The 15,843-nt window shown below is 52.9% G+C and overlaps 1 protein-coding gene and 1 long non-coding RNA gene across 11 annotated transcripts in view; one reads left to right on the top strand and one right to left on the bottom strand.

Moving 5' to 3' along the window:
• Positions 1-955: 955 nt before the first annotated feature.
• Positions 956-5,125, bottom strand: LOC125612644. The gene is made up of 2 exons (XR_007343134.1): positions 4,950-5,125; positions 956-2,141 (listed from the first exon to the last, which is right to left on the bottom strand). It is a non-coding gene; the product is annotated as an uncharacterized LOC125612644 (long non-coding RNA).
• Positions 5,126-10,032: 4,907 nt separating this feature from the next.
• Myh14 (myosin heavy chain 14) overlaps positions 10,033-15,843 on the top strand; it is a 72,450-nt gene continuing 66,639 nt past the window's right edge. For 4 of the 10 annotated variants that reach the window (XM_048790475.1, XM_048790474.1, XM_048790481.1 and 1 more), the window contains exons 1-2: positions 11,849-11,865; positions 14,949-15,356. In XM_048790475.1, coding sequence (XP_048646432.1) covers positions 14,952-15,356 — 405 coding nt within the window. In that variant the 5' untranslated portion in view covers positions 11,849-11,865; positions 14,949-14,951. Of the gene's footprint in view, positions 10,146-11,218; positions 11,742-11,848; positions 11,866-14,948; positions 15,357-15,843 lie in introns of those variants that run through there. The other 6 variants (XM_048790478.1, XM_015496479.2, XM_015496478.2 and 3 more) reach the window with 3 other exon arrangements.

Raw genomic sequence — 15,843 nt, 5'->3', positions numbered from 1 at the left:
ATTAAAATCTTAACTGCACATACACTTTGACCTGGCATCATCCCCCTGCACGCAGAAGGAAGCAGGAAGAAGGGTGTTCACTGTATTGCCATTAGTGAAGGTGAAAAAACAGAAAGCCACTTACAGCCCCACCAAAGGGAGAGGTGCCAATGGAACTAGAGACCGTGGTCATGGAATACTATACACATGTGGAAAATGATCAAGGTTAATTCAAATGTATGAAATAAAAATTTGCCAAGACATATTGCCAAGTAAGAAGAACAAGTCAGAGTTCCCTATGTCACATATCTTCCTATTTTTCTAAACATGAGAAATCAATAAGGGATATTTCTCAGCTATTTGTCCTTGACTCTGCCCTGGTAGCCTGAAAGTGGCCTTAGACAATAATGAAACCAAAGAGCATGGCTGTGTTCCAATAAAACTTTAATGACGAACACAGGTGGTGGGGGGACAGATGTGACTTGTGGACTGTCATTTGCTGATCTCTGATGTAAATAAGTAGTGGAAGTTTCTGGAAGAGTTCACACTAAAATATCATCAGGGAAATACATCTGGAAGGGGAAGTAGGGAGGAAGGAGCTGGTCAGGGGAACTGTTACCTTCTTTGAATTTTCCACCTTTTTTTAATTCAAAAAGAAAAGAAGGTTTAAAAAAATATCTTTGATGGCCTTTTCTCTGATCCTGATCTTGGGGTAATGACGGTCACATTAGATAATGCCAATGGCACAGAAAAGTAATGAGGAATTTGAAGCTCCCTCACATTCTACGGGCTAGAGAAAAATTTCTCAAGGGTTAATGTATTTCGTTCATTTGACAGAGAGTTACTTAGCTCACTGTGTGTTCAAGGAACTGTCCTAGGTGCTGGGAAGACAGAACAGTGAATGAAAGAGAGTCCCTGCCCTTTATGGGACTGATGTTCCTTAGTTAAGAGAAGCAATCAATAACAGACACAGTAATATGTCAATCACATAACATATTACACAGTAACAAAGCTGTGGAAACAGACAGGAGAGATGAAGGGCATTGAAGGCCCTGGGGTGTGGTTGAGGTGTTAAGCAGGGTGGCCAGAGAAAACGTCCTTGTGAGTGAATTGGGGGAAAGCCATGTCGGGAGAATGCATGAAGGAAAAGCTTTTCTGCAGAGGTGTTAGTGCAGAAGGACCAGGCCAGACACAAGCTTTATGGATCAGCTCCGGACAGTCCTTATTCAGGAAGAGAGTTACACTTCTGATGGAAAAAGAGCCATCGGCCCAAGGGAGGTTTTGGGTTATATAGGTCACACCGAGAGGTGACTCAATTAATGAGTGTGTCAATTTGGGCTCTCTTAACTGAGCCAGATGGAGGGTGTGGGGTTAGTGGGTGTGGGGTCAGTGGGCCATGCCTAGGATTTATTTTTACAAATAAAGATAAATATCAGTTGGGGTTGTGGGGTCAGTTTAGGGTGGGATCAATGCTTTGGCCTCTTCCCAGAAACCATCATTTCAGACTTGATGGAAATTTCTTCCCGGGGCTTGTCTTGTCCCTGGGAAAGACAGTGACTTTTTCATTCCTTCGCCCTGGGCCACATTATTTTGGGGTTTGTCCTTTTCCATATCCAACAAGAGGGAAGCTCTGTGCAGAGGCCCTGAGGTGGGAATGTGTCTGTTGTATTTGGAGTGCAGCAAGAGGCCAGGGTGCACATATGGAGTGAGTGATGGGCAGCTAAAGTCCAAGACAAGACAAAGGGGCCATATCCTGCAGGATCTGGTGGTCCATGGTGAGATCTTTGATCTAGGTGAGCCCGGAGCCAGAGGAGGGCTCAGAGTCAAGGAGGGATGTGAGCTGTCCTGGGTTCTAAGGGGATCTGAGGGCCAGGTGGGGAGTAGCGACACAGGGCGGGGATGCACCAGAGTCGCGCTGCTGCCAAGTCCGGGCAGGAGACGCGGGTGGTGGGGACCGAGAGCAACAGTGGGGGCCGCACAGGGGGTCAGATTCTGGCTATCTGCTGAAGGTCAAGTTGATTATATTTCCTGTGGGACTGGATTTAAGAGGTGAGCGAAAAAGAGATGCAGGAGGGCACGAGGCGCCGCGGTTCCGGTAGGTGAAGCGTCAGATCAGCCCGCATCGTGGTCCATTTTCTGCGGCTATAGACGAGGACCTCGGCCTGGGTGATTCAGAAAGAAAAGTTTAGTTTTCACAGCTCTGGAAGCTGGAGAGGCCAACATATGGGACCTGTGAGGGCCACTTTTGCCCACGTGGCTCGACTGGAAATGCCACTCCGCATGCCAGAGGCCCAGAGCTCGCTTTTATAGCAAGCCAGATCTCGCGAGGACTAAGCTGTTCCCGCGGTAAGGGCATTCATCCATTCACCAGGGTGACGTCATCACACTTTAAAGGTCCCGTCTCCCCAAATGGTCGAAATGGCAATTAAATTTCATCATAGGGGGCTGGGGCTGGGGCTCCGCAGTGGAGCATTACCCTAGCACATGCGGAGCACTGGGTTCGATCCTCAGCACCGCATATAAATAAATAAATAAAATAAAGGTATTGTGTCCACCTACAATAAAAAAAAATTCAATGAGGGTTTTGGAGGGGTCATTAGGATCGTAGCACCGGGGAACTCATGAAAGGCAGACCCCTGGGCCGGGCCAAGATCTGCTCAACTGGCACCACTGGGGGATGGGGCAGGAACCTGCCACCATGGGCTCCTCTGCATCCTCCCCTCTAGAGAGCAGAGCATTAGTGTAGGGGCAAGACTCCCCGGGTTCAAATCCCAGGCCTGCCACTCTGCCTTCTTGAGCTGGCGGACGCCTTAAATTCTGCCAGCCACGATTGTCTTCATCCTCAGTAGAAACTTTGGATGGTGCCTGCCTCCCAGGGCCGTTGAAAGATCTGAATGAGTTCACGTGTATAAAATATTTAAAACGGTGCCAGCACATACACTCTCCCAGTACAGGGTGACTGTAATTAGCACCTTCTTCCAGAGATGATAAATACTTAATAATAAAGTCCTGGTGCTTGTTTTCCCACCTTGCCTAATTAAAATTGTTTTCATTAAAAAAATTAATAAAATAGCTGGTCCTCTGCTTCAGGGTCTCCCAAGGCCAAGATCATGTGGGCTAGGGCTGTGGTTCCTCTCAGGGCTCGACTCACTTGGTTCTTGGCAGGATTCAGATTTTCATGGGCTATTGGTCAGTGGTCACCCTCAGTTTCTTGCCACATGGGTCCCTCCAATAGAGCAGTTTGATTTATCAAATTACCAGAAAAAGAGTCACCTGATAATAGAGTCACAGTGTTTTCTAACCAATCATGGAAACGACACCCATCGCTTTTGCCTTTTTCTATTCATTAGACTTCTCTCCCATTCATAAAAGAGAAATAATATCTCCCCCAAATCTTGTTGTGAGTGTTATTTGGCCACCAGAAGGAGTCAGAGATGTATTCTTGGAAGAGGTATACAAAAGATGGATTCTTTTGAGTTGGGTTTTTTATCGGGGGGTACCGGGGATTGAACTCAGGGGCACTCCACCACTGAGCCACATCCCTAGCCCTAGTTTGTATTTTATTTAGAGACGGGGTCTCACTGAGTTGCTTAGCACCTCACTTTTGCTGAGGCTGCCTTTGAATTTGTGATCCTCCTGCCTCAGACTCCCAAGCAGCTGGAATTATAGGCATGTGTCACTACGCCCAGCTTGAGTCAGGATTTGAAGTGTGAGTAGGAGCTCACCCAGTGATGAAAGTCCTACTTTCATTTCCTGAGTGACAGCCTCCCCTGAGGCATGCTGTGCTCCAGATCTTGTGCTGGGATCCTGGGCACCTAGTAAGTGTCTGACTCTGGCCTTTTGGGAGTTAACAGATGCAGGGATGGGTCAGACCCAAGCCCTGCCCTCAAGGGCCTCCAAATGGTAGGGGAGGCAAAGAGGGATACAATTCAGGGTGAGCATGGCAGGTGGAGGCAGGAACAGGGAGGGTGAGAGACTCTAGAAGCTCAGCATTGAACTCGGTCTGGCTAGAGATGCAGACCTGCCCTCTCACACACTCTCCACTCAGACACTCATGGAGTCCCAGGTGGGGCAACACATCCAAGCCCCACACTCAGCCCTGCAGAGCCCCACAGACAGCGATGGGGTCAGACTTCTGCCTCGCCAGCCCTGGGAGGGGGGAGACATGCTCCATCCCTTGCTCAGGCACAGCATGGCTCTGAGAGAGCCCTTCTGGTCCTATGCGCCATCCCTGGCTGGGTCAGGCTGTGGACACTGATGTGACTCTGGACTCAGGCCCAGCCCTGGAAGGGCTGCTGGTGTGTGAAGCGCCACAGACATCACTATGATCCAGGTGATCAGAGCCTCTGCAGGAGGGAGCAAGCTGGCAGGGCCGCGACGGGAGCCGGCTGAGATCAGGGAGCCCTCTGAGATCAGGGAGCCCTCTGCACACTCTGAGCATGGAGGGGCCCTTGGGAAGCTGACCACAAGTGGTGAGATGGGGAAAGGAAGTGACAGGTCAGAAGGCACAGCACGTGAAAAGGCAGGGGGGCTTGAAAGACCATCCGCCACCCCTGCACCCACCATCCCTGCACCCACCCACCCATCCATCTGTTCATCTGTCTGTCCCTCCATGCGCCTGTCCACCTGTCTGTTCCTCCCTCTGCCTGTCCATCATTCATCCACCCATCCACCCATCCATCCATCTGTTCATCTGTCTGTCTTTCCATCCACCTATTTGTCCCTCCCTCTGCCCATCCCTCATTGTCTGCCCCTCCCTCTGCCCATCCATCATCTGTCTGTCCCTCCCTCTCCCTGTCCACCCGTCTGTGTGCTCACTGCTCATCGTCTTGCCCTGGTTGATCCTCCACCCACCTGCCCCCTGGCCCTGCTGAGGGCTCTGCTCACTGACTCGTCCACACAGGACCGTCAGCTCCCTCTTCATCCTCCAGTTCACCAGCACCCATCCGTCCATTCATTTATGTACTCACATATCAACCGTCACGTGCTCCTTCTCCAGTGTCACCTGTCTCATGGATCCACCCCAATGTCACCTCTTCAGAGGGCCTTCCCCGACCCCCTTCTAAAACCATGCCCCGTCACCGTGCTCCTCTCGCCCGCCCATGGCTCTTCTCTCTGCACTTCCCCTGACTTGCCGTTGGGCTCTGTGCCCGTGCATTCTCTTGGTTGACATCTGTGTCCACCCTGGAATGCCATCATGCCACGGACAAGCGTTTGTCGACTATCAACTCTGTGCCAGGCTCTGTTGTAGGTACTGGGAACACGGCAGGGGACGAGCTGGACAAATTCCCCACCTACACAGTGCTGCCATTCTAGGGGGTGTCGGAGAACAGACAATAAAGGTAGCAAGCAAAGGACTGGCAGGTGGGATGCTCAGGATGCTGAGCGCTGTGGTGAAGTGAAGAGAGCAGGGTGAGGGTGTAGGGGGACCAGGGGAATGAGTGCGTGCTCAGGGGAGGCCTCCCTGAATCTGCAAGGAACGGCCGGGAAGAACATTCCAGGTAGAGAGAGTAGCAGGTACAAGGGCCCTGAGGCAGGATGGTGCCTGGTGTATTTGAGGAGCAACAAAGAGGTCAGTGTGGCTGGAGCAGAGTGAGGGAGGGACAGAGAGCAGGCAAAGGGACCAGATGACACCAATGACTCTGTGGGCCATGGTGGGGACTCTGCTTTCACTCTGAGTGTGACTGGGCAGGATTCTGAGCAGGGGAGGAACAGGGTCTAACTTAGGGGTGAGCTGGTTTCTCCTGCCTGCTGTGCAGGTGGATTGACATCTGTGTTTTGTGAGAGCCGGGGCCAAGTCTTGGGGTCTTCTCTCTTCTCTAAAACAGGGGATGACAACTATAGCCCAAGGGCCAAATTCTTCCTGTTTGTGTGAACAGTTTTGTTCAAACGTGACCCCATTCATCCGTCTACACCTTGTCCCTGGCCGCTCTCGAGCTGCAGGCGTGGCGTGGAGCAGTCACAGCCCAGGCCATCTGGCCCTCAAAGCGAGGGACCTTCACTGTCTGCCCTTTCACAGACGAGGTTTGCTGACGCCTAGTCCAAAGCAATGCATGGCACACAGTAGGCGCTCAATAAATATTTGTTGTTGCAGAACTGAGCCTGTCATTCATCCATGACCCACATGTGGCTGCCAGCTTGCTCTTGTCTCCGAGCCAGTTCCAGCTCTGAGTCACATGCACCAAAACAACAGCCCAGCAACCAAAAATAAAATACTGGAGCCATTCAAGGCTGCCACGGGGAAGATGCCCAGGCAGAGCTGCCGCGAGGCCCCAGAGCAGACTCACAGCCTCGTTCTCCCGGTCCCCCTCCTCCCACCAGGCAAGGAAGCTGCTCCCCCCAACTTTGTTTTTTGACTCAAAAAAGCCCCTGAACCCTCTTCCACCCCCAAACAGTCCTGTCCCTGGCCCTCCTGTCTTCTCCCCTTCCAGCTCCAGTTTTTATTTGTGTAGGTCCACTTAGCTCTTGAGGGCTTTCCCCCACACCTGTCTGCCCATTACTCAGATTGTGCACACCAAGGTCATGCCTGTGGGTGGCGCCAGCTGGCGGGAATCCATCTGCCCTGGAGATTTAGGATGCTCCACTTCCTCTTCCCCAGCACACACCTGTTCCAGTGTCCCACTCACCCTCATCTCTGAGTCCCCTCTCTCATACTGTACCCTCAGGACCCATGGAGGGATCAGTGCAGTTCCTGAGAGCCAGGCCTCGTGACTTAATAAGGACCGACCCAGCTGGTTGGTGGGGAGGTCTTGAGCCTAAAGGGAATGAGTTTGGGACTTTCTCCTGAGGATGTTTTCTCGCAGGTGTAGACAGGGGACAGAAGAGGGCTCAGAGGTGGTGTAACGCCCGCTTTGGACCTGGTTCTCTGGGCCTTGGTTTCTCTCTGGTGGTTTTGTGTAGTGATCTGGAGACAGATTACATGGGTTCCAACTCAGCCTCTGCCACTTTGGAAATGTGCAAACTTGGGCAACTGTGCCTGGGTATTCTCACCTGTAAAGTGGGCATGCTCTCAGTGCTTACCGCTGAGAATAGTGGGAGGATTATGGGTTTTGCTACTTAGGAAGGGCTTAGAAGTATTAAGCACTCAATAAATATTGTCAACTATTTTTCTGAAGCTCTGGGGATTGAACCCAGGAGCGCCCTACCACTGAGCTACTTCCCCAGCCCTTTGCATTTTTCAGCTTGAGACAGGGTCTTGCTCCATTGCCCAGATGTTATCAACAATTAAAATGCTTAGCGCAGGATAGAGAACCCTCACAAAAAGCAGCTCATTATCATCACCCAGTGATGTCATCAGTTTCCCCAGAGCTGAACATCAGTGACTGCCCTCTCCAGTTCCCAGGCAGGTTTCGACTCGTGGTGGGAATGACGACATCACTACACGCCAGGCAGATACCGCACCGAAGGGGACTGATGGCATCTCTGATTTCCAAACAGGTTGTGGTTAGACTAGGGGTGCCAGAGCCCTGTTTCCTGTGTGAAATTCTGTGGCATCCCAGTGCCCATTCTTCCCAGGGTCTCCAGCACAGGACTCTCACACTTCTGAGCCTCAGTTTTCTCCCCACCCAGTGAGGATGATAAATACCAACCTCACGGGGTGTGAGACGCTGCTGTGAGTCCTACATGGAGGCACCACGTCCAGCACCCAGTCAGCACTTCGTAAACCATCTCTGTTACCCTCTCTGCAGGATGAGAGTGCGCCAGCCCAGCCAGAGTGACAGGAGCCCTCAGCTCTGTCCTGGTTAAGAGCTCGGATTCAAGGGTCTGACCCACTGGTGTTGGATCCCAGATCTGGAACCAGCAGGAGTCAGGAGACCCTGGGCATTTTGGTGGCTGTAAAGTAGGGTGGTGATGCTGCCAATCTCACGGGGCTGGCATTGGGTGTGTTGAGATAACGACGGCCGGGTTCCCAGCAGCCATTCAGGTCTCCGTCACTGCCGGTCCTCTTGGCAAGGCCCTCTCCTCCCTGGGACTCAGTTTCCCCAGCTGCCTAGAGGTGGGAGGGTCTGGGCAACGGTGAAGCCATGGCAGTCCCAACACTTCATGACTCCAAGACAGTTCAGCGACTCACTTTTGTGATTGTGGAGCAAATACACCCAGAGCAGATGCTCAGACTTGCACACGACACACCTCTGGCTTCTCTCCCCTGTCTCTTTGTCTCTCCATTTCTTAATTCCCAACCTCTCCCCTTCCCGTTCTCCAGCGGTCTTTCCCCTGTGGGGACTAAAAGCCCAGTTAGCAGATACATAGTTTTTCTCCTGTGTGCTGTTTGTAGGGCAAAAGATAACAACCATTACAATAATCATTGTTTATTTAGCCTTTGGCCCAATGTCAGGACTGAACCAAGAGCATATGTACTAATTCATTGACTCTACACCATACGAGGATTTATTACTATCTATTCAACAAATATTTTTATCTGTTTGTCTGTTTTTGGTACTAGGATTAAACCCAGGGGCACTCTACATTCCCAGCACCCCCCCTTTTAAATTTCAAGACACAGTCTCACTAAGTTGCTGAGACTGGCCTCAAATTTGCAATCCTGCCTTAGCCTCCTGAGTTGCTGGGATTAGAGGTGTGTACTGCTGCACCTGGCTGACAAATATTTATTGAGCACCTATTGTGTGCCAGGTCCTGGGGATTCAGCATTGAATAAAACAAAGATCCTTGCCCTCCTGGGACTGAAATTCTAGTGCAGAGACATGATAGACAGATAAATAAACAAACACTACCAGTGTCATGAGGAAAAACAAAGCAGGATCTAGTGGGGAGAGAGTGAAGATCGAAGTGGTTTTTTTAGAGGATAATCATAAAAAGCCTCTTAGAAGAGATGACATTGGAGAAGAACTGAGACCAGAAGAAGGCAGCTATGCAAACTTGGGAGAAGAGCATTCCTGCTGGAAAGACCAGAGAATGCAAAGGCCCTGGGGCAGGACCATGCCTAAGGAGCTCTGAAGGAACTGAAGAACAATCAGGAGCAGAATGAAAGAAGCAGAGGTGGAGGGAGGAGTGAGATCAGAGGGATAGGAGCCTGAGTACGAGGTGCAGGGCCTGTGGGCCATGGAGAGGACTTTGACTTTAAGTGAAATGGTCGCCAGACAACGTTCTGAACCGAAGAGGGGCCAGGTCTGAATAGAGATCCCAGTGGACACCCTTGGCAGTAGACAGTGGAAGGGGTGGGAGGAAGGGCAGAGGTAGGGACATCATCAGCCCAGTTTTACAGATGCAGAACCCAGCTGCTGAGCTGCACTGAACCACCTGGGAGTTCCGTGGAGCCCTTGCTTTGTGACCTTGGGATGTCTCTGGCCTCTTCTGAGCCTCGATTTTCCTGTCTGTGAATTAGGAATCATTTCCCAACGTTTGTGCAGAGCGTGGGGACTAAAAGCCCAAGCTCTGGAGTCAGACTCGGAGTTCTTTGTCCTGCCATTTGTCAGCTCTGACGTTCCGCAATTAACACTCTTTCTCAGCTTGGGTTTACCTCATCGGGAAGATGAAGCTCTTAATAGCACCAATTTCAAGGAGGTTCGTTGTAAGGATTAAATGAAATCATGCAGGTAACGCGCTTTGCAGAGCTCCTGGCATACATCCGGCGCTCAATAAATGATTATTGTTACTGATGGTATCACCGCCCACACCTCCCCTGTGGGTGAGGGCCCGGGATAGTGCCGGATACGCGGTCGGCGGTCGACAAAAGCGAATTCTTTCTCCCGTCTCTCCTGCCCGCCGGCTCCCTGGGGACCCAGGCATTCCGGCCTCCAGCCGCACCCCCCACGCCGGCCCTCACAAAGGCCCCCATTCAAACCATGCGCACAAAGCGGCCCATTCACTCGGTCCGCTTGGGCCTCCTGCCCCCGGCCGCCCCCCGCTCCTCTCCATTGGTCACGCCGCTGCCCGTCAGGCCTCGGGTCCCACCCACGACCGCGCTGCCGGCCTCGGCTCTCCGGCCAAGATCTTTTCCCACGGCTGGCACCCTTCGGCAACTTCTGATTGGCCCTAGCCACCAGCCGCTCTTCTTGATTGGCGGTCGCTGGCCCCCATGGGCGGGGCCGTGGCTTGCCGCAGCAGGCGCGGATTGGTCCCCGCTGTGCTCGTGGGGGCGGGGCTGTCTTGGCAGACCCTCCTCTCTTTCTCCCCAGGCCGAAGCCTCTGGACGGCCCTGCAAGCCGGTGAGTGTCCTGGGCCAGCAACGCGCTGGGGGCCGCAGAGCGGGACTGGGCCCGGGGAGGCTGTAGGCTGGGGGCTGCGATCGGGCCCCGGAGGCCGGTGCGGGCAACCGGAGAGGGGCGGTGACGCGGACACTCACCTTGGGCGCGCAGGGGGACGGCGGCGGGGGAGGGGGGACAGGAGAGCTGCACTCCCCCAACCCGAGTTCCTACTGTGTTGGAGGTCGGGTCTGGGTCCTCGCTGGCGTCACCGGGCCTTTTCCACAAAAAGGGAAACTGGCTTTCTTTGGGACTGTGGACAGTTTAATACCTGAGTCATTGCCTTCAATCCCCCGCCCCCAGGATGACAGTGTCTCTCTTTTCACGTGTAAAAACTGCGGGCCAGAGAGGGGTGGGGAAAGACCTTTTGAACACCTACGAAGTCCTTGGCCGCTTTTATTTTTATAACTAAAACTATTTCCTTTTATTATCAAATTAACTCGGAGTGATTATATTGTACCCATTTCACAGAAAAGAAAACAGATGGAGGCAGGGACTGCAGAGAAACCAGGTGGAGAATTCTTTGGCGACAAAGTGTGTGCTGAGGCTCTCAATCTTTTTTTTTTTTTTTTTAAATTTATTTTTTAGTTGTAGTTGGACACAGTACCTTTATTTTATGTGGTGCTGGGGATCGAACCCAGGGTCTCGCAGGTACGAGGCGAGTGCTCTACCGCTGAGGCACAACCCCAGCCCCTCTCAACCTTTTTAATCCCATAGTAGCCCCCTAAGGATGGCGGTGGCCACTTTGAGGACCTACCACATATTTGCCCCAAACCCCCCTTCTTTAGAATGGCAGCTGACAGTCTGGGCTTGAATCCCAGATGTCCCTCTTAGTGTGTGACCTTGAGCACATTTCTTCATCTCTCCATGCCTCAGTTTCCCCGTCAGAGAAATGGAGATGCTAATTGTTCCTATCTCATTGGTTGTTAAGATCATTCCATGAGCTGTTCCAAGAGCTGTTCTAGGTGAGCAGAAAGACACCTGGCCCGTGGGGGACACTCTTACCGGTGTTTCATCCTCCATTCACCGGTGAGGAGCCGGCAGCTCAGCCGGCCAGAATTGCCTTTGGTCCTCTTCGCTTCACTCTGTGGACTGTGTTCTCCACTTCCAGGGGTGGGGACACCGAGGCTCAGAGGGAGTACATGGTGAAAAGCTGGCCTGGGCCTTTTCTCCACATCGCTTTATTAATTTCATGGACCGCAATCCCCAGCCAGGGAGGCTGGGAGCGGGATTGAATACTGGGAGTCCTAAGCCCTCTCCCCCGCGGGCCTTGACCTTCGCCCGCCGAGGAGGAGGAGCCCCTGGCGCCGCCGCCCATCTGGCAATAGGATCCCTCTGCCCTGCGGCTCGTCCCCCTGTCAAAGGCCTGCAGCTCCAGGACCCGCCCCCTTCCCCAGCCAGGCAGGTGCTGGGTGACATCAGACCCGGGCTCCCACCCCGTGACGCGACGTGGCCCCGCCCCGCGCTGGACCGCGGAGGTAGACGCACCTGAGTGCTTTGAAGAGGACCCGGGATTCCTGCGCCCCCTCCCCATCTTCCCGCTCCAGCTGGCGCCGCCAGGTAGTCCCGACGCTCAGCGGATGGGGAGGGGGCGACACAGGCCCTTGAGATGGGGTAGATGAGGTTTTGGACTCCTGGATCCGGAGATGGGCCCTGGGGGCCGGGTACCCCAGGTCTCAGCAAGGTCGGCAGCGCAGCAAGCCCGGATTCCTGGGCCTTGAGAGAGGGAAGGATTGGGGCCATTCAGGGTCTGGAGGCCTGGATTCCTAGATCTGAGGAAGGAGGTTGGGGCCCCAACTCCTGGATATGAGGAGGAGGGCTGGGGCCTGGACCCTGGGTCTGGGGGTTAAGGGCTGGGGTCTGGTTTTCTGGGTCTGAGGGAGGAGAGACTGGGTTCTGGACCCCTGGGTCTGACGGAGGAGGCTGGGGTCTGAAGGAGGAGACTGGGGTCTGGACTCCTGGGTCTGAGGGAGGAGGCTGGACTCCTGGGTGGTAGCAAGAAGCTCAGGTTGGAGGTTGGATGCCAGCAGCCCCAACCCCTGCCCCAGGGCGGCTCCCTGGCTCCTTTCACTCAAGCCCAGCGATGTCTGCCCCTCCCAGGGCAGGTGCTCTCACCTGCCTAGGTGACACTAATGAGCCCTGGCAAAGCGTTCCTGCTGGCTGAGGGAGGGCGGGGGAGGGGGGGCGCAGCTGTTTGGACCAGGCCTGCTGGCTCACTCCTGTAGTGCCACTGTCAGTCCTTAGAACCCAGCATCCTCCCTTCCAAGGGATTGAGGTGAGGTGAGAGAGGGCTGAGGGTTCAGATTGCTGAGTCCCAAGAGGGGTTTAGGGGGCTGGGGCCTGGATCCCTGACTCCAGGGAGGGAGGCCTAGGACGAGGGATTGCAAAAACTCCCAAACCCTTCCTGGTCAAAGGCCACGGGGCTGGAGAGGAAGTGGGTGGGGTGGGGTGGAGTGGGGGGTAAAGTCCCAGGGATGGAGCTTCTCTAGGTGTATCAAGGCCACACAAGAGGCCTGGGGTGAGCCTTAGCTCTTTGGGCTCCAGGGTGGAGAAATGCCTTTCAGTTTTCGCAGTGCAGGGTCCAGGGGTTGAAGCCCAGGAGTATCAGGGCCAGGAGAGGCTGGGAGCCAGGACTGCTGTTGCTGGGAGGTGAGGACAGCAGGTACCTCTAGGCCTGGTGGCAGAGGTGGAAGCTCTGAATGGAGGAGGCAGAAATGACCAGAAGTCCTGTGGCCGTGGGATTGCAGTAATGGGTGTGTCAGAGGCAGGGGACAGGCAGAGGCAGCCTTCTCCCGGAGGACACAATGCAGGTCACTTCCTGCCCATCTTGGACTGCCTTGGGATTGCTGTCTGCTCACTACTGTCCACAGCCTCCCAGAGAGTGGGCGGGAGCCAGCGCGCTCTGGTTTATGCAGTGCCCGGTGCTTGAGAATCACCCGCAGACTCCTTGGATTGTCTGAGATCGGAGCTGGGCCCCTCTGCAGGAGCTCCAAGAGACAGGGCCCCTTGATGCTCCCCTGTTTCTCCCCATGCCCAGACCCTTCTGGGCACAGCCTGGTACTGGAAAGGCATCTGCAGAGTGAAAGCGAAAGAATGGGGCCAGTCTCTGCCCTACAGAGGAAGAAGGAGGTGTTAACTGAGGGGATGAGATGTTAGCAGGTGGGAAGACAGGTGTCAACACAGGTGTTCAGGGAACCAGATGACAAAAGTCAGATCAAGACCTTCCTGGGGCTCACATCTCAGAGTAAAAAGTCAGGTTGTGTCCTTTGTCCCCTCCCTTACCTCACCTTCTATCCTCTTTCTCCCCATCTCCTGGCTCCAGTCTCCCTGGTCGCTTCATAGTACCAGAGACCTATGAGCATATTCCTGCCTCAGGGCCTTTGCACTGGCTGTCTGGAAAGCTTTTTCTCCCAACATCCCTGTGACTTGCTTCCTTCAAATCACTCAGGTCTTTATTTAAAAGTGCCACATCAGAGAGGCCTTCCCCGCCACCCCAATTAAAACTTCAATACCCCCAGCCTTAATGCCCTGTTCCCTGATTTCTTTCATTGGCATTCATTACCATTTAACATACTATATAATTTACTTACTTATCTTTTTATCGTCTCCTGGGATTAGAATAGCACTGCCAATATAAATAGACTGCAAGTCCAATGTGTAATTTAAAATTTTAAAAATTTCTAGTAGCCACATTAAAAATAAGTTAAAAAGAACAGATGACATTAGTGAAATGTATTTTACTCAACCCAGGGCATCCAAAATAGTATCATTTCAGTATACTAAATGGCACCAAATAGTATCATTTCAACATGTCACCAAATTAAAAAAAAAAAAAAAATTCTGACGGGTTATCTTTCTGTCACACTGAATCTTTGAAGTGTAGGGTGTTTCTTATACTCAGAGTCCCATTGGGTTTGGACTCCTTATTTCAAGTGCCTGACAGTTACAGGGTGCTATTTATATTTAAGTTTAATTAAAGTAGAAGAAGGGGGCTGGGGTTGTAGCTCAATGGCAGAGCACTTGCCTAATGTGTGTGATTTTCAGCACCACATATAAATAAACTGATAAATAAAATAAAGGTCCTACTACAATTTTTTAAAATATTTTTAAAAATAATAAGATAGAAGAAAATAAATATTCCCATTCTTTGGATCTACTTGTCACATCTCAAGTGTCCAGTAGCCCCAGATGGCAGAAGCTCCTGTGTCGGACAGCCTGGGACTAGAATGCACCCTGCTTCTGAAGGCAGGAACCTATGACCTTGACAGTTGCTACCTTGTAAATGCATAGAGCTGTGCCTGGTTCCCCAAGCCTGGCCAATTATGGAATTATTGAATGGATGGATGGATGGATGGATTATTGAATGGATGGATGGATGGATTATTGAATGGATGGATTATTGGATGGATGGATGGGTGGATTATTGGATGGATGGATGGATGGATGGATGGATGGATTATTGAATGGATGGATGGATTATTGAATGGATGGATGGATGGATGGATTATTGGATGGATGGATGGATGGATTATTGGATGGATGGATTATTGAATGGATGGATGGATGGACGGATGGATGGATGGGTAAATGGATGAGTAGAGGTGGATGAATGGAAGCCACCTCTATTGACCTATTTTGCAGAAATGCAAAAGAGGTAAAAAGAGGTGAAGGAAGGTGAGGGTCCTGCCTGGGGGTTTGGAGTGGGGCTGGGGGCACCAAGGATGGAGCCCCATTGATGGGACGTCACCCTCCTTCTCGCCCCTGCAGACCATGGCAGCCGTGACCCTGTCGGTGCCCGGACGGAAGGCGCCCCCCAGGCCGGGCCCTGTGCCCGAGGCGGCCCAGCCTTTCCTGTTCGCGCCCCGCGGGCCGAGCGCGGGCAGCGGGCCTGGCGCTGGCAGCGCCCCGCAGGTGGAGTGGACCGCGCGGCGCCTGGTGTGGGTGCCCTCGGAGCTGCACGGGTTCGAGGCGGCCGCGCTGCGCGATGAGGGCGAGGAGGAGGCCGAGGTGGAGCTGGCCGAGAGCGGGCGGCGCCTGCGGCTGCCGCGGGACCAGATCCAGCGCATGAACCCGCCCAAGTTCAGCAAGGCCGAGGACATGGCCGAGCTGACCTGCCTCAACGAGGCGTCCGTCCTGCACAACCTCCGCGAGCGCTACTACTCGGGCCTCATCTACGTGAGTGGCCGCGCGAGGGCCGTGTCCCGGGGAGGGGGCGCAGGGTGTCTGTCCTCCAGGTCCTGCGACTGTGACTTCCCCAGGCCAAACACTAGCAGGACAGCCACTGGGGTGTCCAGATGGTAGATCCCCTGGGTTATAATAATAATGACGGGAACCAAAGAGTATAGAAAACTCCATGCTCCCGGTTAATCTCCCTCAGACAAAAACTAGCCTACTATCACCCCATGTTATATAAGAGGTAACTGTGAGGCAACCCAGAGAGTTATAACATTGAAAACTAACCTCTATTAAGTATTTGCTAAGCACGCTTCTAAGCTTTCTAAAGTACATTGTCTCAAAAAAATTTAGCAATCATAAAGCATTTGGTCCCCATTTTACAGATAAAGAAACTGAGGCACAGAGAGGCCAAGTTCCTTGACCAAGGGCATCCAATTAAACCTGGAAGTCAGGAATGGTCTGGGTCCAGGCTTGAGAGTGAGATGGG

Source organism: Marmota marmota, unplaced genomic scaffold (assembly GCF_001458135.2).
Source record: "Marmota marmota marmota unplaced genomic scaffold, marMar, whole genome shotgun sequence".
Taxonomy (NCBI): domain Eukaryota; kingdom Metazoa; phylum Chordata; class Mammalia; order Rodentia; family Sciuridae; genus Marmota; species Marmota marmota.
This window is presented reverse-complemented; position numbering and strand designations above follow the sequence as displayed.